This window comes from Pan troglodytes, chromosome 15, assembly GCF_028858775.2.
Source record: "Pan troglodytes isolate AG18354 chromosome 15, NHGRI_mPanTro3-v2.0_pri, whole genome shotgun sequence".
Taxonomy (NCBI): Eukaryota; Metazoa; Chordata; class Mammalia; order Primates; family Hominidae; genus Pan; species Pan troglodytes.
This window is the reverse complement of record NC_072413.2, coordinates 63,006,898-63,030,169: the sequence shown is the minus strand read 5'-3', so window position 1 is coordinate 63,030,169 and position 23,272 is coordinate 63,006,898. Positions and strand designations below refer to the sequence as shown.

The 23,272-nt window shown below is 43.7% G+C and overlaps 2 protein-coding genes across 4 annotated transcripts in view; one reads left to right on the top strand and one right to left on the bottom strand.

Moving 5' to 3' along the window:
* FNTB (farnesyltransferase, CAAX box, beta) overlaps positions 1-23,272 on the bottom strand; it is a 75,300-nt gene that overhangs the window by 9,885 nt on the left and 42,143 nt on the right. For both annotated transcript variants that reach the window (NM_001302412.1, XM_009427944.5), the window contains 3 exon segments: positions 8,021-8,153; positions 11,212-11,341; positions 19,359-19,445. In NM_001302412.1, the coding sequence (NP_001289341.1) occupies positions 8,021-8,153; positions 11,212-11,341; positions 19,359-19,445 (350 nt within the window).
* MAX (MYC associated factor X) overlaps positions 1-23,272 on the top strand; it is a 99,028-nt gene that overhangs the window by 50,390 nt on the left and 25,366 nt on the right. The window lies entirely within an intron of this gene.

Below are 23,272 nucleotides of genomic sequence, written 5' to 3'. Positions count from 1 at the left end.
ATTAAAAATATATATACATATAGGATGTACATTAAGTCCTTGGTCAATTTTATACTTTGATACCTGGGCTAAAAGATGCCTGACAATAAATCATTTTTAAAAAAAGGATGCCCAACAATTGGTAAATGGCACCTGAAAGCTAATTGTTCTTTCTTCCAGTCTTTTTGGTTCTATGCATTTTTCTACCTAGTTATTATAACTGTGTAGCTTATGTTTTTCACTTATACCACTATAGGCATAAATTTTCTATTCTACTACATAATCTGCATAGCCATCACTGTGAATAGCCATATAGTATTTCATTAAGTGGACATATAAGGTAACTGTATCATAAAAAGAACTGAGCTAAAAATCTTATATATATGTCAGTATATAAATTTCTATGGTGGGCCGGGCACGATGGCTTATGCCTGTAATCCCAGCACTTTGGGAGGCTGAGGGGGGTTGATCACGAGGTCAGGAGATCAAGACCATCCTGGCTAACACGGTGAAACCCTGTCTCTACTAAAAATACAAAAAAATTAGCCAGGCATAGTGGTGGGCGCCTGTAGTCCCAGCTACTCAGGAGGCTGAGGCAGGAGAATGGCGTGAACCCAGGAGGTGGAGTTTGCAGTGAGCTGAGATCGCACCACTGCACTCCAGCCTGGGCGACACAGCAAGACTCCGTCTCAAAAAAAAAAAAAATTCCTATGGTGAAAATTATAAAAGTTTATGGTATCAATAACCTTTCACATTTTGGAGAAAATAGCAAAAAAGAAAAACAGGGGAAAAGATTTCTAAAAATAAAAATGAAAAGTTTATGATACAGTCTATAGAGATTGAAGCAAAATATTAAACTGTTGAATATTTCCTTTTTTTTTTTTTTTTTTTTTTTGAGACACAGTCTCACTCTGTTGCCCAGGTTGGAGGGCAATGGCACGATCTCGGCTCACTGCAACCTCCGCCTCCCGGGTTCAAGCGATTGTCCTGCCTCAGCCTCCCGAGTAGCTGGGATTACAGGCATGCACCACCATGCCTGGCTAATTTTTGTATTTTTAGTAGAGACATGGTTTCACTATGTTGGTCAGGCTGCTCTCTAACTCCTGACCTCAGGTGACCCACCCTCTTTTGGCCTCCCAAAGTTCTGGGATTACAGGCGTGGGCCACTGCACCCAGCCTAAATTGTTGAATATTTCAAACAGACAATAAGAATTTATTAAATTTCTTTAAAAAGAGACACAGAGGAAAAGGGTTTCCAAGGTTGAGCACTAGGTGAGGGACAGTGGCCAGCTGACATTTAGAGGCCAGGGACAAAAGCTTCTCATCTTCAACCCTGAGTCGCACTCAGCCCTGAAACACCCATTAAGAGACACAGGAAACTAAGTCCGACCTAAGGAGAAGCATCCAATCTCCCATCTCAGGCTGGCTGCAGGCCACATGCTTTGATACACTTGCACTATTTTAATTCCCTTCCTTTCTTTTCCTCACCTGTAAGCACAGTGAACTTTGTTGTAGAAGATACATACATATATGATGGGACTTCACTCTATCTTCTTTTACTTATTTCCAAGGTTGTTTCCAGTTCCTTGCCATTATGAGGAATGCTGGACTAAATCTTTGTCAATATTATGTATGCTTAAGATTATTTTCTTCAAATAGACTGACCACGGTGGAATTATTCGGTTAAAGGGAATAAACATTGTTAAGGCTTTTAATAGATACTGATAAACTGCTTTAAGAATTTATAGACTACTCTCAGCACAATCCCTGTGGAGTAGCCCTGCTCTGCAGGAGCTGTCAAAAATAAATATATAAATAAACTAAAAATAAAAACAAAGACTTTATATAGCTACCAGCAAAATTTAAAATTTTGCTATACCACCTCCAGCATTAGCACCTTTTTGTTGTTGTTGTTGAGATGCTATCTTGCTCTGTCGCCCAGGCTGGAGTGCAGTGGTGTGATCTCAGCTCACTGCAACCTCTGCCTCCCAGGTTCAAGTCATTCTCCTGTCTCAGCCTCCTGAGTACCTTGGATTACAGGTACAAGCCCCCACGCCTGGCTAATTTTTGCATTTTTAGTAGAGACAGGGTTTCACTATGTTGATCAAGCCAGTCTCGAACTCCTAAAGTGATCTGCCCAACTCGGCTTCCCAAAGTGCTAGGATTACAGGCGTGAGCCACCACGCCCGGCCAGCTTTAGTTACTTTTTTAAAGTTATCAGCAATTAAAATGGTAAAAAGAAATAGTACCTGATAGTTTATTTTGATTTGCATGCCTCTGATTACTAATTAGGGTGAAATTTTTCCATAACTTGTGTTTAATATTTGCATTTCCTTATGATGGTGTCTGTTTGGCCTAATCTTCTGAGATCCAATAGCCAATTTTATTAATCTAGCTTTTTCTTATACTTGCCCCTTGTCTACATCATATGCTGCATCTATTTTCTCCTTTTTGCTCCTCTGTTTTGGTTCTGTGAGTTTAAAACTTTTTAAAATTAATTTTAAAATTTAATTAATGTAAAACATATATATGTTTTATACTTAATATTGTAATCATACTATTGATTTTTCCTTTGCGATTTCCTTTTTAAGAAAATATTTAATGTGTATGGGGATTTTTGGGGGGATGAGTGATGAAAATGTTCTAAAATTGTCATGATGGTTCGCAACTGAATAGGTAAGTTGTATGGTATGGGAATTATATCTCAACAAAGCTATTATTTAAAAAAGCATATTTATTAAACTTTAGGAAACTGCATTACACATCTGTACAAAATGTACATATATTTCATATCCTATAACAAATAAAAGACTATTATTATAAGGTAAATGATAACCTGTGGCTAAAATTAGAGTCTGAAAAGAAAACGCTATGTTTATTATATAAAAAACTATAGACTGTTTCAGTGACTTCCTATATTATTAAAGCATAGAAGCTCAAAGTTCAAAAACTCTACAAGGAGCTTCCAGATATCCTGAATTTGGACACCAGCACACATAATCACAACAAGATGAAAGCAGATATGATTATAGGGTGACAACTGCACACTGGAATCGGCCTTTTAAATCCTTTCTACCTCTTCCTGAAATTATAGGTCTCCATTCTAATCTCATTTTGCATTTCAAAGGTTCCTTTTATCTAAAAAAATCAAAAGTCTTTCCACACCATAACTGATAGGTGCAGCCATCTGTAGCTCAATTTCACAGGTAGGCAAGAAAATTCCAGGGTAGGTCCAAAAGAACATATAAGAAACCAGTAACTACCAAGCCAAGTGGAAACTCACAGGCCTGCTGCTTTCTTATTGCTCCACAAAACAAAAAACAAAGTAACTCACTGATTTAGTCAGCACTTGAGATTTCTTAAGCCTTTTTTTTTTTTTTTTTTAAGACGGAGTCCTGCCCTGTTACCCAGGCTGGAGTGCAACGGCGCGATCTCAGCTCACTGCAACCTCCGCCTCCGGGGTTCAAGGGATTCTCCTGCCTCAGCCTCCTGAGTAGCTGGGATTACAGGCAACGTGGCACCATGCCTGGCTAATTTTTTGTATCTTTAGTAGAGATGGGGTTTCACCATGTTGGCCAGGCTGGTCTTGAACTCCTGACCTCATGATCCACCCACCTCGGCCTCCCAAAATGCTGGGATTACAGGCTTTTGTGTTTTTTTGAGACGAAGTCTTGCTCTGTCGCTCAGGCTGGAGTTGCAGTGGCACTCTCTGCCTGCAACCTCTGCCTCCCAGACTCAAGTGATCCTTCTACCTCAGCCTCCTGAGTAGCAGGACTACAGGCATGTGCCACCATTTCTGGTTAACTGTTTTTAATTTTTTGTAGAGACAAGCTCTCACTATATTGCCCAGGCTGGTCTTGAACTCCTGAGCTCAAGAGGTCCTCCTGCTTTGGCCTCCCAAAGTGCTGGGATTATAGTCATGAACCACCATGTCCAGCATTTTAAGGTACTAATAGTAATTCCTTCTTCTACTCAAATACTGTCATTTACACATAGAAGGTAGTCAATGGCATGGAGCCACTGATGGTCACTTGCTGGGTCAGGGCATGGCCTAGACCCACGTGCTGCACTATGTAGAGCATTCTTTTTGCTTTTTAGTTAGCAATATGATCAATGCCTTTTAAAAAATGTATTTGTACATTTACCAAAATAAAATTAGTAATGCACATGGTTTTTTTTTTTTAAAGGGCACAGTATAATACAGAAGGATAGAAAATCTAAAAAGTTGGCCAGGTATGGTGGCTCACGCCTGTAATCTCAGCACTTTGTGTGGCCAAGGAAGGTGGATCACTTGAGGCCAGGAGTTTGAGACCAGCCAGGCCAACATAGTCATATCCTGTCTCTACTAAAAATAGAAAACATTGGCTGGGTGTGGTGGTACACGCCTCTAATCCCAGCTACACAGGAGGCTGAGGCAAGAAAATCAATTGAACCGAGGAGGCTACAGTGAGCCGAGATTGCATCACTGCACTCCAGCCTCAGCAACAGAGTGAGACTCCGTCTCAAAAAAAAAAAAAAAAAAAAAAAATCTAAAAAGTCTCCCTCCTTCTGTCTTCTTCTCTTCTCCCAAAGGTACCCATTGTTCAAGGGGTTTTGTGTAGGGTTCCAGGAAAAGCTGTGTACATCTCAGGCTGTGTGCCCAGGCACTGCTCCAGGCCCCGCCCCCTTACACTTCATGTTGTATCTTGCAGAGCTTTCTATATCAGCCCATGGTATGCAGCTACTGTTTGGAGAGATTTTTATTATTTAACCCTTAACCTTTTGATAGGCACTTAGGCTGCTATTAAAACTCCACTTCAATATACATCCTTTGCTAATATCCCTGCAGGTAAATTCCTGACAGTGCACTTGCTGTGTTCAAAGGGTAAGTGCCCTTATAATTTAAATGGATGTCTCCAAACTGCCCTCCAAAAAATGACTTAACCTATTTACATCCCCACTAACAGTATCAAATTACCTGTTTTCTCACACTCTCCCCAACATAGGGTATCAAGTTTTTTAATCTCTGCCAATCCAATAATAAAAACAAATAGTGCCACTCTTTTGATTAGCATTTCTTTAACTACAAGTGAGCTAAACAATTTTTCGTTGGATTAATAGCCACCTACTGTGGTTATGAGCAGGGCAGGGTTCAGATGCCAGCTAGTCTGGATTCACACAACCACATACTAACCCTTGTGAGTGCCAATCAGGTATTATATAAAGCAATCACTTAACCTCACTGTAGTTTGTTTCCTCATCTGTAAACAATGGTACCTATTTCATAGGGTTGTTTTGAGAATTAAATGAGAAAACATATGTGAAATGCTCAGTACAGCCCCTGGCATACAGTGAGGACTTGGGAAGACTCCGCTACCAGTAGTAGTGGCAGTTGTAGTAGAAAAAGTAAGAAGGACAGTTCTTTCACTGGGACCTCTTTCTTCAGATCCTTTGCCTGTTTTTCAGTTGGGTTGTCCATCCATTTCTTACTGGTTTGTATGATTTTTTTTTCAAATTAAAGAAATTAGCCATTCATCACTTGTTATAAATATTTTTCGCACCTTTTTGCTTGTTTTGTTTGTAGAATTTCCCTGTTTCTGTAAAATAACTTTTGTTGTCTTTTTTTATGCAAGAAATACCTATTAACTATAGAAAGATTAGAAAATACAAACAGAAGAAACAAACATCACCTGTAACTTCACATCCTAGATACTTTCTATGAATTTTTTATAGTCAACTCTTCACTAAAAATGGGATTCCACACATATTGCTTTGATATGATCACAATATATTGTGACTATCTTTCTACACTGCATCCCCTTTTGACTCCCGAAGTCAGTATTTTGCCCTCCTTTCAACACACTTCCCTTCTTTACAGACTCCTGTCTGTTCCAAGTTCAAGAGATGCCCTGTGTCTGAGAAGACAACACAGGCCTTCTCCCAGCCAATGAAAAAAGCTGGAAGCACCAAGATTCACAGGTACCCTTTTCCAAAGACAAAGCTTTGAATGCCACTAAGCCCCCTAGAACATGTGCTACAAGAAACAACCAGCAGCCCCCCTGGAAGACTTTGACAGGTGGTGCTCCTGTTATAGCTCATTCCACATTTCCCTGGGATTGCAGAATTACTGAGTCTTATCCATGCCAGGGACAGGTTTGTAAAAGACTGACCATTTTACCAGGGGCTTGACCTCACCAGTTCCAAATAAAGAGATCACCATGACCCCAAGTTTTTTTCTATCTTAGAAATGTTGGGCCAGGCACGGTGGCTCACGCCTGTAATCCCAGCACTTTGGGAGGCCAAGGCGGACAGATCACCTGAGGTCAGGAGTTCGAGACCAGCCTGACCAACATGGAGAAACCCTGTCTCTACTAAAAATACAAAATTGGCTGGGCGTGGTGGTGCATGCCTATAATCCCAGCTACTTAGGAGGCTAAGGCAGGAGAATTACTTGAACCCAGGGGGCAGAGGTTGCAGTGATCCATTGCACTCCAGCCTGGGCAACAAGAGTGAAACTCCGTCTCAAAAAAAAAAAAATAATACTAAAATAAAAAATGTTTGACTTGGGGAATTCCTGACTTCCCTACTGGTGGTCAAGGCAGAGACTGTGCAGGCTCCAGAGTCAGTGCACTTGCTGACAGTGCACTTGCTGTGTTCCAAGGGTAAGTGCCTTATATGCCTTAATACTGACACCTAAAGCCCAGTGGGCCCAGGCCGGGAAAATGGGACAGAGGCTCTGCTTACTTTAATTCAGTGTCAGAAATGGTCACAACTCAACAACTCAAAGGAAATTAAGAAACTAAATAATGAGGCTCAGGGCCGGGTGCGGTGGCTCACGCCTATAATCCCAGCACTTTGGGAGGCCGAAGTGGGCGGATCACCTGAGGTAAAGAGTTCAAGAACAGCCTGGCCAACATGCTGAAACCCTGTCTCTACTAAAAATACAAAAATTAGCCAGGTGTGGTGGCACATGCCTGTAGTCCCAGCTACTCAGGAGGCTGAGGCAGGAGAATTGCTTGAACCTGGGAGGTGGAGGCTGCAGTGAGCCAAGATCGTGCCACTGCACTCCAGCCTGGGAGACAGAGCACGACTCCATCTCGGGGGCGGCGGGGAGGGGGGAAGACGGGGGGTAGGGGGCTCAGAAACAGGAGAAAAAAGTATGGGGAGGGGCAGAAAAGAATCTCATCTTTTACATTTGAGCAGTTACATTATCCAACTAAGTCCGAAGAACAGCTTCTCTTTGGACCCAGGGATCTCATTCCAAAAACAGATCAGCAACCAGCAGGGCCCCATGACTTCCTCTCTCCCACAGGTCTACTCAGAGACACCTGCTCTCACATCAAGTACACCAGAAAGGTGGTGCAGGAGTTAGCAGGCAGACTGAGGTTTCAAGAGATAGAGAGAGAATGTTCCCAGACTTTTTGCTCACTAACTACTTCGGTTTTGCGTTCCCATTTGAGACCCCACAGAAACGAACGTGGATTTCTCTACTCCAATGGTGCAGGTGGAACAAACTCCCATTTAGGCTTGTTCAATGAATGTAAAATAAAACATTTCTAATAGTGACAACTCTGCAGCCAGTCAGACACGGCGAGTCTCTTCTCCATGGGTTCTGGTTCTCTACCCCTTTACGCAGTTGCCTTTCCTGTTGCTGTTGCAACAGTGGCTGTTGCAACAGTGACTGTTGCAACACTGAGGGTTTTCAGCTCTGCCCTGCACCCAGAGGAGGTGGCAATCACCACAGAGCCCAGGACAGGAGTGGGCTGCTCCTTCCAGATAACGCAGAAGCAGCGCCCACTTCCTCCCCGCTCCCCGTAGCAATTTCAAGGAAGCTCATTCTGTCGCAGCCAATTTGAAGAAGCAAAGAATGACACTAAACCAATGAAACTAAATCTTACTCTGCATTCGCATGCCCCACGGCATGAGGTTCCACACTGGGCACTCAAAATCCAGGATAGACAGAGCTCATTTCAACCCCTCTAAAAAAGCACACTGGGCTTCCAGACTTTGTGAGTAGTGGAGGGAAATCATCCAGCCCCAGTGAACAGCTCCCCAGGCTCACCTTGGGCGTGCAGTGCGCGGTGGAGCAGGGGCAGGAGCCCCGCCTGCCAGAAGGAGTAGCAGCCATCCACCAGCTTGTTGCAGCGGCCCTGAAATCCTCCTTCAAATCGCATCTGCCGGCTTGTCACCCATTGCTGAGGAGACACAGATGGGAAAGGCAGTTGTAGGCTAAAAGAGACAAAATCCAGCCCGACAGAATCTCCAGGAGTCAATCTGTGGGATGGAGGGTTTCCCATCTTGTGGCTTCTTGGCACTCTAGTTTTGGTGCTCTGGCTTTCTTTCCTTCCCTCCCCACACTGCCATAGACACAGAGTGAAGCATTTAAGCCAACGCTGTAGAGGCATCCAGCACTGATCTCTGCTCAATGCCTGGCAGACAACTACCTTTTCCTGGGTTCCAAAGCAGTGCCAGTGCTGAGAGGATAAAGAGGCCAAGCTGGTTTGTAAGGAGACCTTCAAAGTCTCTTAATAAACATGGCTTAAGTTGGAAATTGAAGGCAAGACTACCAGTAGCTCATTTCTCATTACTTCCCTGCTCCGGGGAGTTTATTAAAAGCAGATAAATGGAATTTGGTACTACATTTCATCAGATGATCTCAAACTGCTCCTGACTTTTACTTGGCACCTGGGGAAATTTACCCAAGGTCTCTTAGCAAGTCACTAGCAGGCCTGAAAGCAGAAGCCATTCATTCTAATTACCAAATGACAACTCTGCCCAGTCTGTGGCTGATATAAGAAAATCTTTTACTTTGAAGCTGTAAAATAGATCTTGGTCTTGATGTCACTCAGTGGTCACACACGATACCACCATTCCTTGCTTATCTACAAGTTTTCTAAACACACTCTACTACAAAGATCAAGATAGTCATGGGTTTGGTCCCTCAGAATGAGCAGAACCAACTGGCTGAGCAGATATGACATTTCCATTTCCCTCCCTAGACCACCTAGGCCATTCCAGCCACGGACTTACAGAGCTGCCTCACTCAACTGAAAGGGTACAGGGGAGGGTACTTCCTGTTTCTAGAGTCTTACTAGGTAAAGGTCCTGAAAGGAGCCACTGGGACCCTTGATGGAAGTGGGGGCCAGCCCTCCCCTAAAAGCTGTTGTTTAGATTATTCCCTCTTCAAGGCAACACCTGCCCATAGAAAGTCACAGTCACAAATGCTTAAAAGAGACAGAAAACACTGTACTGCAGGTTCAGGTACTAATATATCCTCGGTTGATCTTAAATGAACCAGGGCTTCCAGCATGTAATGGAAGTGGGCTAAGCATTACTCAGGCAGAGAGAAAGCAGGCGCTGCAGTGGGAGTCGGTTCCTTATTTCTACTTACCGCAGGGCTTAAGTGTTTTTAAGCAGACTAATTTACTTTTTCCAGTGCCTAAGCCCATGGATTTGTTCTGTTTCCTTGGGCTATAGGAATTCATACTTCAGATATGGGTCCTACTTCTCCCAAAGCAAATGGAAGGGAGTAGTCTGGGTTAGAGCAGGGGTCCCTAACCCCCAGACCATGCCAGGCTGCACAGCAGGACATGAGTGGTGGGTGAGCCAGTGAAGCTTAATCTGTATTTACAGCTGCTCCTCACTGCTCCCATTACTGCCTGAGCTCCACTTCCTGACAGATCAGCGGCAGCATTAGATTCTCATAGGAGCGCAAACCCTACTGTGAACCGTGTATGCCAGGCTTCTAGGTTGCACGCTCTACATGAGAGTCTAATGCCTGATGATCTGTCACTGTCTCCCATCACCCCCAAATGGGACTGTCTAGTTGAAAGAAAACAAGCTCAGTGCTCTCACTGATTCTACATTATGGTGAGTTGTATAATTATTTCATTATACATTACAATGTAATAATAGAAATAAAGTACACAATAAATGTAATGTACTTGAATCATCCTGAAGCCATCACCCCCCGTCCCACCCCCAACCCCAGGTCCATGGAAAAATTATCTCCCACAAAACTGGTCCCTTGTGCCAAAAAGATTATTACTGTGGGTTAGAGGGACACTAACATTTATTAAGTACCTACTATGTGCCAGGCTGTTTATAAATGTTCTCTCCTTCAACCTTAAAAAAATAAGGATTGTTATCCCTACCTTATAAAAGAAAAAAATATCAAGCTAAAAGAGATTAGACAATTTGCCCAAGGACTCATGTCTCAAATGTAGTAGGGACAGGGTTCAAATCTAGAACACTGTCTTTATAACTGAGGCACTCCCTAATCACATTCCTTATTTCTGCCTGGGAGATGGGACTTTTTTGTTTCATGCCTTATTGGTGTTCAGATTTTAAAACATCTGAGAAACTCTTAAGTTCAGCATACAAAGTTGGCTGTTTCAGCATGAGCCTTCAGGCCTTCATGAATCTTTAAAAAGACTACACCAGGGGAGGCTTTCTGAAGGTGGAGGCAGGACACTGCTGGTTACATGTCTACAGGGTACAACAGAGACTCTCCAGGAAGCTCACGATGGGCCGCATAACGGGAGGCTGGCATCTGAACTCAGGGAGAGGAGGTGCATGTCAGTTGCAGCTGGTTTGCTTTGACGTCATGGTCAGGGGGTACATGCTCCCCAAATGACATGACGGGAAATGCCTTCTCCCTGGTGGCCGTGGAGGTGTGTGTGTTTGTGCACCCACTGATCATTTAACTACAATCTAGTGACTCCCTAAAGCTGACTGCTTTCTGAGTTTCTTCTGAATACTGGCCAGGAGCTTGGGGTCCAGACATAAATGTTGGGCTGCCTTCTCAATGCAATTAGCCAGCTCTGCCTAAACAACTCATTTAAATGTAGGTACTAAATGTTTACACAGTGCAGCAGGTAATAAAAGTTTGATTTCGAAATGCTGCAAAGCTCTTCTTGTTAACTTTTCCTCTTAGGAGGTTCTTTCTATAACACACGATAACCTCTAATTCTACGAAACTGAAGTATAAGGAAGGTACTCTGCTCACACCAGATGTCTGCAGGACACAGTCTATGTAGTCTACACACTATGTAAAAAGCTCTAAGCAGGAAGACAGAAAGGCAGAAGGGGGAGCCAAGACAGAGCAGCTGCTCACTCCTTCCTCTGTGTTGGAACAGAGCTAACTCTGTTAGCCCTTCCCATAGCCAAACTCTCCTGAAGCCTGCATGTCTGAGTACAATCACATCACCATGACCTGGGGCCTGAGAGGGGGATGGCTCAAAAGATACTTACTAATAAGCTCTTCAAGTTCAAGGAACGTTCCCTCTTGAGGATTACCAGCGCGGCCAGGCCACAGAAGGTATAGCCACCATGGGCTTCCATCCCTGGTACCCCGCCAATGCCACCTTCCCAGTTCTGACACCTAAGAAGAGATTGAGAAAAGCAGAATGAGTGGCCAGTGAGTGGACATACACAAGACCAGGACCATCCTAGGTGGCAGAGAAAAAGTTCACTCAGATTAAGGTGTGAACCATCACAACTATGAATGAAAAGATGCCAACTAATTAACTTTTGGAAATGTCTTTTCAAAAAAAAAAAAAAAAAGCTGGGCCTGGTGGCACCCATGTGTAATCCCAGCTGCTCAGGAGACTAAGGCAAGAAGATCACTTGAGGCCAGGAGTTCGAGGCTGCAGTGAGCTATGATCACACCATTGTGCTCCAGCCCGGGTGAAAGAGTGAGACTAGGTCTCCAAAAAATATAAGTACAATAAAAACTGTAAAATGTTAAAAACCCAGACACTTAGAAACAGCCTACTTGTGTAAGAAACATAATAATTCAAATTATTACTCTTTGGGAAAAAGTTATAAAATCATACATATACATATATGTACATATATACACACATATATACACACATATATATACACATATATATAGTGATAACCATCAAGTTAAAATAAAATTGAAAAGTGATTGTTGATTCTAGTGATCTTTTATTTTTGAAACAGGGTCTTAACTCTGTTACCTAGGTTGACTGCAGATCACGGCTCACTGCAGCCTCAACCTCCTGGACTCAGGCAATCCTCCCACCTCAGCCTCCTGAGTAGCTGGGACTATGGGCGTGCCCCACCATACCCGGACCATTTTTTGTATTTTTTGTAGAGATGGGGCATTGCCATGTTACCCAGGCTGGTCTTAAATTTCTGGCCTCAAGGAATCCTCCCACCCCAGCATCCCAAAGCGTTGGGATGACAGGCATGGGCCACCGCACTTGGCCTCTGGTGATCTTTGAGTACAGGTCTACTAGTAATATTTTTCCTTTTTGTTTTTCTATTTGTTCAAAACGTTTTTATAATGAACCTGTATACTATTAAAAAATAAACGTTATTTTTAAAAATTATAATTAGGCCAGGTGGTGATGGCTTCTTAAACAGCCTGCAGAACCATAAGCCAAATAAACCTCTTTTCTTTCTAAGTTACCCAGCCTCAGGTATTCCTTTATACTGACACAAAATGGACTAACACAAGAAGGACAAGAAATAACTGACTTAGTAGAATAGAGAAACCTTCCCTACCCAAAGGATAGGGATGGGAGAGGGGCAACAAAAAGCAAGGTGATCTGCTCCAATAAAAGGCTCCAGGATTAGAGATACAGGGAACCTCCACAAAGTGGAATGCGTTTGAACCAAGTTCGTTGGTTGCAAACTTATATAAGAATCAGACCTTTAAGTCCCCTACTCAAATCCAGCAGAAGATGGGAAGTTTCAGAGGTTTAATCAAAAGGATCTGAGTTCCAGAATATCCAACAAGCTAAGAGGAGGAGGGAGCACTGTACCAAATGTGATTACGTGAGAGTCAGTAATCTCAACACAATACCCCCAGCCCCATTCCTCTGTGTATTTCACACAAGGCTGCCAGTTTCATACCCCAAGCAGGAATTTAGAAGATTCCTCTCTGAGGGAACTGATAAGCCCAAGGGAAAAACCCTACAGACACTGCTTTGAGAATTCCCCAATGAATGGCTTGATCCTGCCCACTCTCACAGAGCTCCCCAGCAGCTTTTCAGTGCTGGACCCTTAAATATGAACAGACAGCTGTAGAGTACCAGACATTTGACCGCAGTCTCTACTATGAAAGAGGAGACCAAAACAAACAAAAATAAATTGGAGGAAATAAGACAGGGAGCAAAAGAAAACTTTTTAAAGTTGTATCTTTAGATAAAATATTATATGAAGTAAGACTATTGAGAGGACAAAATATCCCCAGAAAAGAACAAGAGAGTAGATAAAAAAGTAGTCAGGAAGTAAAAGTAGTCAGGGAGGAAAACTAAAAATAGGATTACAAAAATAAAAACAAGAGGATTAGAAGATAAATACTAAGAGAATCTCTCAAAGTATAAGAAGAAGGATTAAGAGATGGAAACGAACCATGCAATGAAATATTTTTATTTTTATTTATTTATTTTTGAGACAGAGTCTCGCTCTGATGCCGAGGCTGGAGTACAGTGGCACAATCTTGGCTCACTGCAACCTCCGCCTCCTGGGTTCAAGTGATTCTCCTGCCTCAGCCTCCTGAGTACGTGGGATTACAGGTGCATGCCACCACACCCGGCTAATTTTTGTATTTTTAGTAAAGACAGGGTTTCACCATGTTGGTCAGGCTGGTTTCGAACTCCTGACCTCGTGATCTGCCTGCCTTGGCCTCCCAAAGTGCTGGGATTACAGGTATGAGCCACTGCACCCGGCAGTATTATTTTTATTTATTTATTTATTTTGAGATGGAGTCTCACACTGTCACCTGGGCTGGAGTGCAATGGTGCGATCTCGGCTCACTGCAACCTCTGCCTCCTGGGTTCAAGCAATTCTCCTGCCTCAGCCTCCCGAGTAGCTGGGATTACAGGTACCCACCACCACACCCGGCTAATGTTTTGTATATTTTGTAGAGGCTGGGTTTCACTATGTTGGCCAAGCTGGTCTCGAACTTCTGACCTCGTGATCCGCCCGCCTCAGCCTCCCAAAGTGTTGGGATTACAGGGGTGAGCCACCACACCCAGCCTCAAAGTATTCTTAAAAGTCAGACAATCAAATGTACTAATGGGATGTCATATTTTTAAAAGGCTGGCCAGGTGCGGGGGCTCATGCCTGTAATCCCAGCACTTTGGGAGACCAAGGCAGGAGGATCATTTGAGGTCAGGAGTTTGAGACTAACCTGATCAACATGGCGAAACCCCATAAAAATTAGCTGGGTGTCGTGGCGCACGCCTATAATCCCAGCTACTTGGGAGGCTGAGGCAGGAGAATCGCTTGAACCTGGGAGAAAGAGGTTGCAGTGAGCCAGTCTGCACCACCGCACTCCAGCCTGGGCAACAGAGCAAGGCACCATCTCAATAAATAAATAAATAAATAATAAATAAATAAATAAATAAATAAATAAATAAATAAGAGGCTGGGCATGGTGGCTCACACCTGTAATCCCAGCACTTGGGGAAGCTGCAGCAGGAGGATTACGTCAGCCCAGGAGTTTGAGACCAACCTGGGCAACGTGGTGAGGCTTTGTCTATACAAAAATTTAAAAAATTAGCGGGTGGTGGATGCCTGTAGTCACAGCTACTCAGGAGGCTGAGGATGATCACTTGAGCCTGGAAAGTCGAGGCAGCAGTGAGCCATGATCGTGTCACTGCACTCCAATCTGGGAGACACATAAAAAAAACGAGATGTCTCAAAAAAAAAAAAAAAAGGCCCGGCGTGGTGGCTCACGCCTGTAATCTCAGCACTTTGGGAGGCCGAGGCAGGCGGATCACTTGAGGTCAGGAGTTCGAGACCAGCCTGGCCAACATGGTAAAACCCCATCTCTACTAAAAATACAAAAATTAGCTGGGCGTGGTGGTGGGCTTCTGTAGTCCCAGCTACTCAGGAGGCTGAGGCAGGAGAATTGCTGGAACCTGAGAGGCAGAGGTTGCAGTGAGCCGAGATCACGCCATTGCACTCCAGCCCGGGTGACAACAGCAAGACTCCGTCTCAAAGGAAAAAAAAAAAGAGCAAACACAGAAAACACAAGAGAAGAAATTATCAAAGAAATACTGTAATAAAGAATCTTGGTACTAAAGTATATGCACTTCCAAATCGAGTGCCCAGCACAATGAATAAAAATAATCCACATCAAGATTCATCATCAAGTTTCCAAACAAGAATACACATTCCAGGCCAGGCGAGGTGGCTCATGTCTGTAATCCCAGTACTTTGGGAGGCTCAGGAGGGCAGATCACTTGAGGTCAGGAGTTTGAGACCAGCCTGGCCAGTGTGACGAGACCCTGTCTCTACTAAAAATACAAAAATTAGTCAGGCATGGTGGCAGGCACCTGAGGTTGCAGTGAGCTGAGATTACGCCACTGCACTCCAACCTGGGTGACAGAGCAAGACTCCATCACACACAAAAAGAATAAAGATTCCAAGCCTCTAAAGAAGGACAGGATGGGGATAGAAAAAGAGAGACAGAAGAAAAAAACATACAGAGAATTAAGAATCACAATGGCACTGCCAGGTAGTACAGCACAGTGCAATCCATTTGATTTCTCTGTATTTCTGCTTAATATAAAATTTAAAGGCTGGGTGTGGTGGCTCATGCCTATAATCCCAGCACTTTGGGAGGCTGAGGCAGGCGGATTGCTTAAGCTCAGGGGTTTAAGACCAGCCTGGGCAACATGGAAAAACCCCATCTCTACTAAAAACACAAAAATTAGCCAGGTGTGGTGGCATACACCTGCAGTCCTGGCTACTTGGAAAGCTGAAGCAGGAGGATCACTTGAACCCAGGAGGTCAAGGCTGCAGTGAGCCAAGATCACGCCACTGCACTCCAGCCTGGGTGATGAAGTGAGACCCTCTTTCGAAAAATAAATTAAATTAAATTAATTAAATTCAGTATCCCACCACTTGACATATAAGGAAACTATGACACAGAGCAGTGGAATAACTTGTCCAAGCACAAAGCTAATTAGAAATGGCAGGCTGGCCATCGTGGCTCACACCTGTAATTCCAACACTTTGTGGGGCTGAGGCAGGAAGATTGCTTGAAACCAGGAGTTCAAGACCAGCCTGGGCAACACAGACTCTGTCTTTACAAGACATTGTAAAAATTAGCTAGGTGTTGTGGTGCACACCTGTGGTCTCTGCTACTCAGGAGGCTGAGGTGGGAAGACTGCTTGAGCCCAGGAGGTCAAGGCTGCAGTGAGCCGTGATCATATCACTGCAATCCAGCCAGGGCAACAAGCAAGACCGTGTCTTCAAAGAAAAAAAAAAAAAAAAAGCTGGGCGCAGTGGCTCATGCCTGTAATCCTTGAACTTTGGTAGGTCAAGGTGGGTGGATAGCCTGAGCCCAGGAGTTCAAGCCCCACCTGGACAACACAGACAGATCCCATCTCTACAATTTTTTTTTTAAACATTAGCTGGTTATGGTGGCACGCGCTTGTTGTCCCAGCTACTTAGGAGGTTGAGATGGGTGGATTGCTTGAGCCCAGGAGGTGGTGGCTGCAGCGAGCTGTGATCACACCACTACACTCCAGCTTGTGCAACAGAGCAAGACTCTGTCTCAAAAAAAGAGAGAGAGAATTGAAAGATAGAGGAAGAAAGAAGGAAGAGAAGAGGAAAGAAAGGGCAAAACTGGGATTCAAACCCAGGCTGTCTGAGTTCCGTGTCTAGTCTGTGCCTAACCAGTCAACCCCCCTGCAAATGACAGCTGTACACTGAACAAAATACAAAAAAACAGCTTCCTGAGGGTTCAGCTGACTGAAAAAGGGCAGGCAGATTTTGGTGGAGTTTGAAACTTGGAACAGAGAACAGCATGCAGTTAGTCCCTCCCTTCCCCCACAACTTTTTCTCTCTGGTTTGCCCTCAGGATGGCAGCCATAGCCCAGGGCGGCAGCAGCAGGCCAGAGGTCAGGGGTCAGGGCGGGCAGCCAACACTCTAATGGGAAGCCAACCATCCTTCTGGCAGGAAGATGCAGGCTGCCAGAAACTGAGGACGAATCCAGAAACAGGAAAGTCAAAGAAGAAAAATCCCAAATTCTGCATTTAAACTCAGTTCAAGTTTCCACATACGTGCTGGGGAAACAAAGCAACTTCTAAGCAAGAACTGAGCTCTGAGCTGCTGCAGGAGTGACAGTTTGTAGCTTGAGTCTGACCAAGTTGACTGCCTGCTAAACTGAAAACATCAACCCCTTTTGGGGAAAACCAACAGAATCCATACCGTTCTGTTGTATGACACCTCCACCATCATATCACAATGTCTAGGACACAACACAACATCACTCAGCACAGGAAGACTCATGGAGCTGACATGCCAACTCCAGGACACACAGATGTGGAAATTCCCAGACAAGCAATTTAAAGCAGACATTATAATTACATACTTACCACAGCAAAATGAAGAAAAATGCACTCATAAAGAATAAAACGATGGAAAATTTCAGCTGAGAAACACAAAATATAAAAGAGAACCAAACACAGGCAGTGCCTACTCTCCAGCTCTCAACTATAGCTGCCTTACCATTGAGCATGACAGTCCTCAATGAACTCTGGTTACTATTATCAGCCTTATTAACAATGACATTGGAAGCTAGAAGATAATGAAGCAATGCTTACAAAATTCAGAAAGATTACAGTTTATACCATTGCCAAGTTAGAAATCTCTAACCAAATAATTAAGTGTGAGATTAGAACACAGATGCATGCAAGATATTAAAAATGTATCTCCCAGGTACCCTTTTTTGGGATCTGTTGGAGTACAATACTTCATGAAAATAAGAAAACCAAGAAAAAGGAGGACAGGGACTTCAACGAAGGAGAGAAATGAAGTGAATTTCATGCTGAAAGGAAGCTTCGGGATGCCTGCTGTGTAGCAAGCTGAGAGCAATCTGTCCAGACTGAAGCAGGAGGGCAGAGGGCTCCAGAAGGGGCAACTCAAAACGCACGTGTGCACAGAGACAGGTTACCTGAAGGGTTTGACGATGTTTAGAGTAATTTTTTATAGCTCTGACAGACAATTTGGGAAGGAATTCATAAGTACATTCATGATATATCCATTAACTCCAGGAAAATGAAACTCATACAAAAAAGTAAACATGATCTCAGCATATCATCTGGTATCACTGTAAATTATATTTATATGGTAATACATACTACTTTGATAAAAATAAAAATTTTTTAACTAAAACAGTATCTCAGCTTGGCTATCATTCCATCATAGTATATATGTGTCTACTATACCTTTTGCTTTTTTTTTTGAGATGGAGTCTCGCCCTGTCGCCCAGGCTGGAGTACAGTGGTGCCATCTCGGCTCACTGCAAGCTCCGCCTCCTGGGTTCACTCCATTCTCCTGCCTCAGCTTCCCGAGTAGCTGGGACTACAGGCGCCCGCCACCATGCCCAGCTAATTTTTTGTATTTTTAGTAGAGACGGGGTTTCACCATGTTAGCCAGGATGGTCTCGATTTCCTGACCTCATGATCCGCTTGCCCTGGCCTCCCAAAGTGTTGGAATTACAGGCGTGAGCCACCGCACCTGGCCTGCTTTTTTTAAACTATGAAATATTTGAAGCATCCAGGAAAGTACAGCAAACAAAATATAGAACATACACGTATCTAATACCTAGCTTAGAATTAGCCATATACACTTCAGGTCTTTGTTGTTGTTAACTATTACAGCTGAAGTCTCCTATGCAGACTTATCTCATTTCCTTTGCTCTCCCCTCAGCGGGAATCACTATGCTAAATTTGGTGTTTATCTTTCGTATACATGTTTTTATATTATTACCACATGATTCTTCTCAGAAACAATACAGAATTCTCTTGCATGTTTCAAATTTTAAGTAAATGTGCTAATCTGTATGGTTTTTTTGTATTTTTTTCTTTTCATTCTTTCAACTCAACATAGAGATTTTTCCATATTGATCCATGTAACTCTAGTTCATTCATTTTCACTGCTACATTATATTCCGATGCAACTATACCACACTTACCCATCTCGTGCTTATGAGCACTGAATCTGCTTTCAGCTTTTGGCTCTTATAAACAAGTCCTGTGCTCCTCTCTCCCATTCGTGTGTGCAAGGGTTTCTGTGGGAGTGGAATTACTGGGTCCTACGCAAGGGCACCTTTGACATACTGTCAAATTGCTCTAAAAACTGGTTAAATCAATTCAGGCTCTCACTAATATTGTTTACCAAAGTTTTTTTATCTTTGCCAATCTAAAATATAATATAACATTAAAGAAAGTTTGGAAAAAAGAAGACATTTTAAGTATTTAAAAAAATCATTAGATAACCCTAATGGATCTCCTGTGATTTTTGTATTTCCTTCCAAGTCCCTCTGCATTTTCTTTATTTTTCTGAAGTAGTGTCGTGACCGCCTGCTCTCCAAGAGGCCAGGAGAAACCCTGGCTTCTCTCACCTTGCTATCCATTCAGCAGTGCCCTCAAAGAGGTCTGGAGTGATGATGTTGGTCAGCGAGGCTACGGAGGCAGCACAGTATGCGCTTCTGGAAAGACAGAAACGGGAAACACATTAAGCTCTACGGAAGAGCTAATGAGGCTCAGTGAACTCCGCGGGCGGACTGCTCGCCTTGCCTAGTAAGCTGTAATCACCTCCTGTCCTCACTCTTGGCACACGGTCAGTCCTCCTGGGTCTCCAACTGAGAGGTGTGACATTCTATTTGGATAGAGTTGCTCACGGCATGGCTTCAGTGAAAGAACATGACATTCTATTCTCCCTACCTCCACATGGTCCAATCTACATCAGAGGAAATAACAGCCATATCAATTCATGTCAAAAGTGGATTCAGCTCTTCTTTCAAAGACCTATAATGGTTGCCATAAATCTATGGTATCATTCAGGTACTTCTGATATGCTCATTCATTTGGATGTTAGTACTGTTTCAGAGCCAGGATTTCTGTTTACAGCCTTGACACATTAAAGATTAACTATACTTTTTCTGCAACAGATAAACTGCACAACAGGCCACCAAATTGTAATAGATCAAACAAGGATAGGAACAGGTGAGTCCACTCCAATACAGTCCTTAAACCTCTAGAGGGAGAAAAGAGCCTTGATTTCAAACCGCTCACCAGTACACACACACACACACACACACACACACACACACACACACACACACACACACGTTAAATGAAAAAGGCGCACGTCTATATTTTTTGTTTTGCTTTTGTTTTGGTTTTTATTGAGACAGGGTCTCACTCTGTCGCCCAGGCTAGAGTGCAGTGGTATGATCTCAGCTCACTGCAACCTCCGCCTCCTGGGTTCAAGCAATTCTCCTGTATCAGCCTCCCAAGTAGCTGGGATTACAGGCGCATGCCACCATGCCTGGCTTATTTTTCTATTTTTAGTGGAGATGGGGTTTCGCCATGTTGGCTAGGCTGGTTTCAAACTCCTGACCTCAAGCAATCCACCTGCCTTGGCCTCCCAAAGTGCTGGGATTACAGGCATAAGCCACCGCGTCCGGGCTATTTTTTAAAAAAGCATTATTAGGCTGGGCACAGTTGCTCATGCCTGTAATCCCAGCACTTTGGGAGGCTGAGGCAGGTGGATCACGAGGCCAGGAGTTCAAGACCAACCTGACCAATATTGCGAAACCCCGTCTCCACTAAAAACACAAAAATTAGCTGGGCATGGTGGCGTGTGCCCGTAGTCCCAACTACTTGGGAGGCTGAGGCAGGAGAACCACTTGAACCTGGGAGGCGGGGGTTGCAGTGAGCCAAGATCATGCCACTGTATTCCAGCTTGGGCAACAGAGTGAGACTCCGTCTCAAAAAAAAAAACCAAACACAAAAAAATATTATACTTGATTTAGGATCATTCTTGCTGTTCCATCCTCCCAGCCCTAATTCTTCTCGGGGCACATTTTATTTCAGCTTCTCCCTCTGTCATGGTATACACACATAGACTGCCTTTCCTTCCCCTCTATGGTTTTTTCAAATACCCAGCACAGGGAAGACAAAAATCATTGGTTTGAATTCTGCTCAAAAATCCTTCTCCTGGCCAGGCGTGGTAGCTCATGCCTGTAATCCCAGCACTTTGGGAGGCTAAGGCAGGTGGATTATTTGAGGTCAGGAGTTCGAGACCAGCCTGGCCAACATGGTGAGACCTCGTCTCTACTAAAAATACAAAAATTAGCTGGGCATGGTGGCACACGCCTGTAATCCCAGCTACTTGGGAGACCGAGGCAGGAGAATCGTTTGAACCCCAGAGACAGAGGTTGCAGTGAGCCAAGATCCCACCACTGCGCTCCTGCCTGGGCAACAGAAAGAAACTCCATCTCAAAACAAAACAAACAAAAATTATATTCCTAAGGGCTCCTAAGAAACATAAAAGAAGGGCCTAGTTTCCATCTTCTTTTTTTTTTTTAGATAGGATCTCACTTTGTTGCCCAGGCTGCAGTGCAGTGGCGCTATCATGGCTCACTGCAACCTCAAACTCCTGGGCTCAAACTGATCTTGCCTCAGCCTCCTAAGCAGCTGAGGCTACAGATGCATGCCACCACACCTGGCTAATTTTTAAAAAATTTTTTGTAGAGACAGGGTCTTGCTGTATTACCCAGGTTGGTCTTGAACTCCTGGCCTCAAGTGATTCTCTCATCTCAGTCTCTCAAAGTGTTGAGATTACAGACATGAGCCACTGCGCTCGGCCCTGGTTTCCATCTTACTCAGTATAGATATAACATGAAGTCAGACTTACTGAGGTATTCCAAAGAAGTCTCTGCAGAAGCTGCATGCATTATGATCCTACCAGCATTTTTAGCAGCCAAAGGCACAGTGGAAGTTTAGTTCCACTAGCAGGCATTGGGAGCACACAAGAGTCACAAGTGCCAATGCCAAATGTGATCATCTACCATCAGCTAATTTTGAAGATCTGTCTAATTTCCTTGCAATCGTAGGCCTCTTAAAGAGGCTCGGATGCATTTGCTCTTGAATCCTATTGTGACTTGTGAGGTAGGAGGCGACCTATAATACAGTTTGCCTCTCACAAGTGTGAGGACTAAGAAGTGATGACAGAAGACACGAGTCCCAGGTCTCACGCTGAGATGGGGAGGAAACGTAATACAACCTTTTCATGTATTTCTCCCCCTTTCCCTCCACCCAGTCATCGCAGCTCTCAAATTTGAATTTGTCCACTAACTTTCCATCCTTGCTGCCATCACCCAAATCCAAGCCTTCTTCAACCTGGATCAGTCTTCCTGCTCTCTCTCCCTCCAGCCCTGAAACCAGAGGGCTTTTATTGGAACACTACAGTCCATCACTGCAATTGGGAAACTTCTAAGAAAATACAAATCAGATCACATCCCTAAACTCCAGACTCCATAGGAGATTTCAGGGCCTCTGTAGCCTGTTCCCAGCCTGTCCCTCCAGCTCCACTGCTCCCCTGCCCACCAGGCCATCTACACTTCAACACTGAACTTGTCCTTTCTTGAGCAACACATGCTTTCTCACCAAACTTCTGCAAATGCTAGATCCCTGCCTCCACCTTATCCTCACAGAATGATCTAGATTATATAACCTAGATTAGAAGGTCAGGAATAATGACTTCTTCCTTTCTTAAGAACTGAGAAAAAATAGTGCTTGCTATGAGTTCACTGTGATTTGATTTTTTACAATACACTGGAACTACAGACCCTTGAGTAGGCTCATCTCTGAAACTATCAGCAGTGTAACAGAGCAGAAAGATCATCCAGAGACTGCTGTCTATCCCAGAAGGGCAGCGAGCTAGTCTCCAGATGTCAAACTCTCCCATCACTGCTGCTTTTCTCCAAGTCAAATCCACCCAAACAAGCACTCCTGAGGACTGGCTGATGCTTCCAGGCAAAGGACAATGAAAGAAATGCCAAGTGAAAAATGATGGAATCGGGGTACTAGAAACCAGGCAAAGCAAGGAAAATGGATGCAATCTGCTAGCTTTTCTCTATCATTCATATCTTTAATCCTTTATGTAAATAGAAAGCACGGGCACGAATGGCAGAGCATCACCCAAAGAGCAAAGGTCAGGGAAGAATATGGCTACAGTGCTCGGCAGGGGAACCAAGCTGCCTTACTGGAGAAGTTTCCTAGCATTTATCTAGAACATATAAATAAAGAGCATAGGGGGAAAAAAAAGTGCTGGAATGAATAAGATGGCAAATAATCACAGCTGCAAAAGGTATATGATAAAATACCAAAAGGATCTTGCTATGATTTGTTTGCTTTTGCCTAATAATCTTAGTAGGTTTTTAAAAGCTGTGTTTCAAGACTGTGCATATTTTGGGGGAATAGCAACAGAAGAGGAACGAAAATGTAGTGAACACGAGCGAAAAAAACT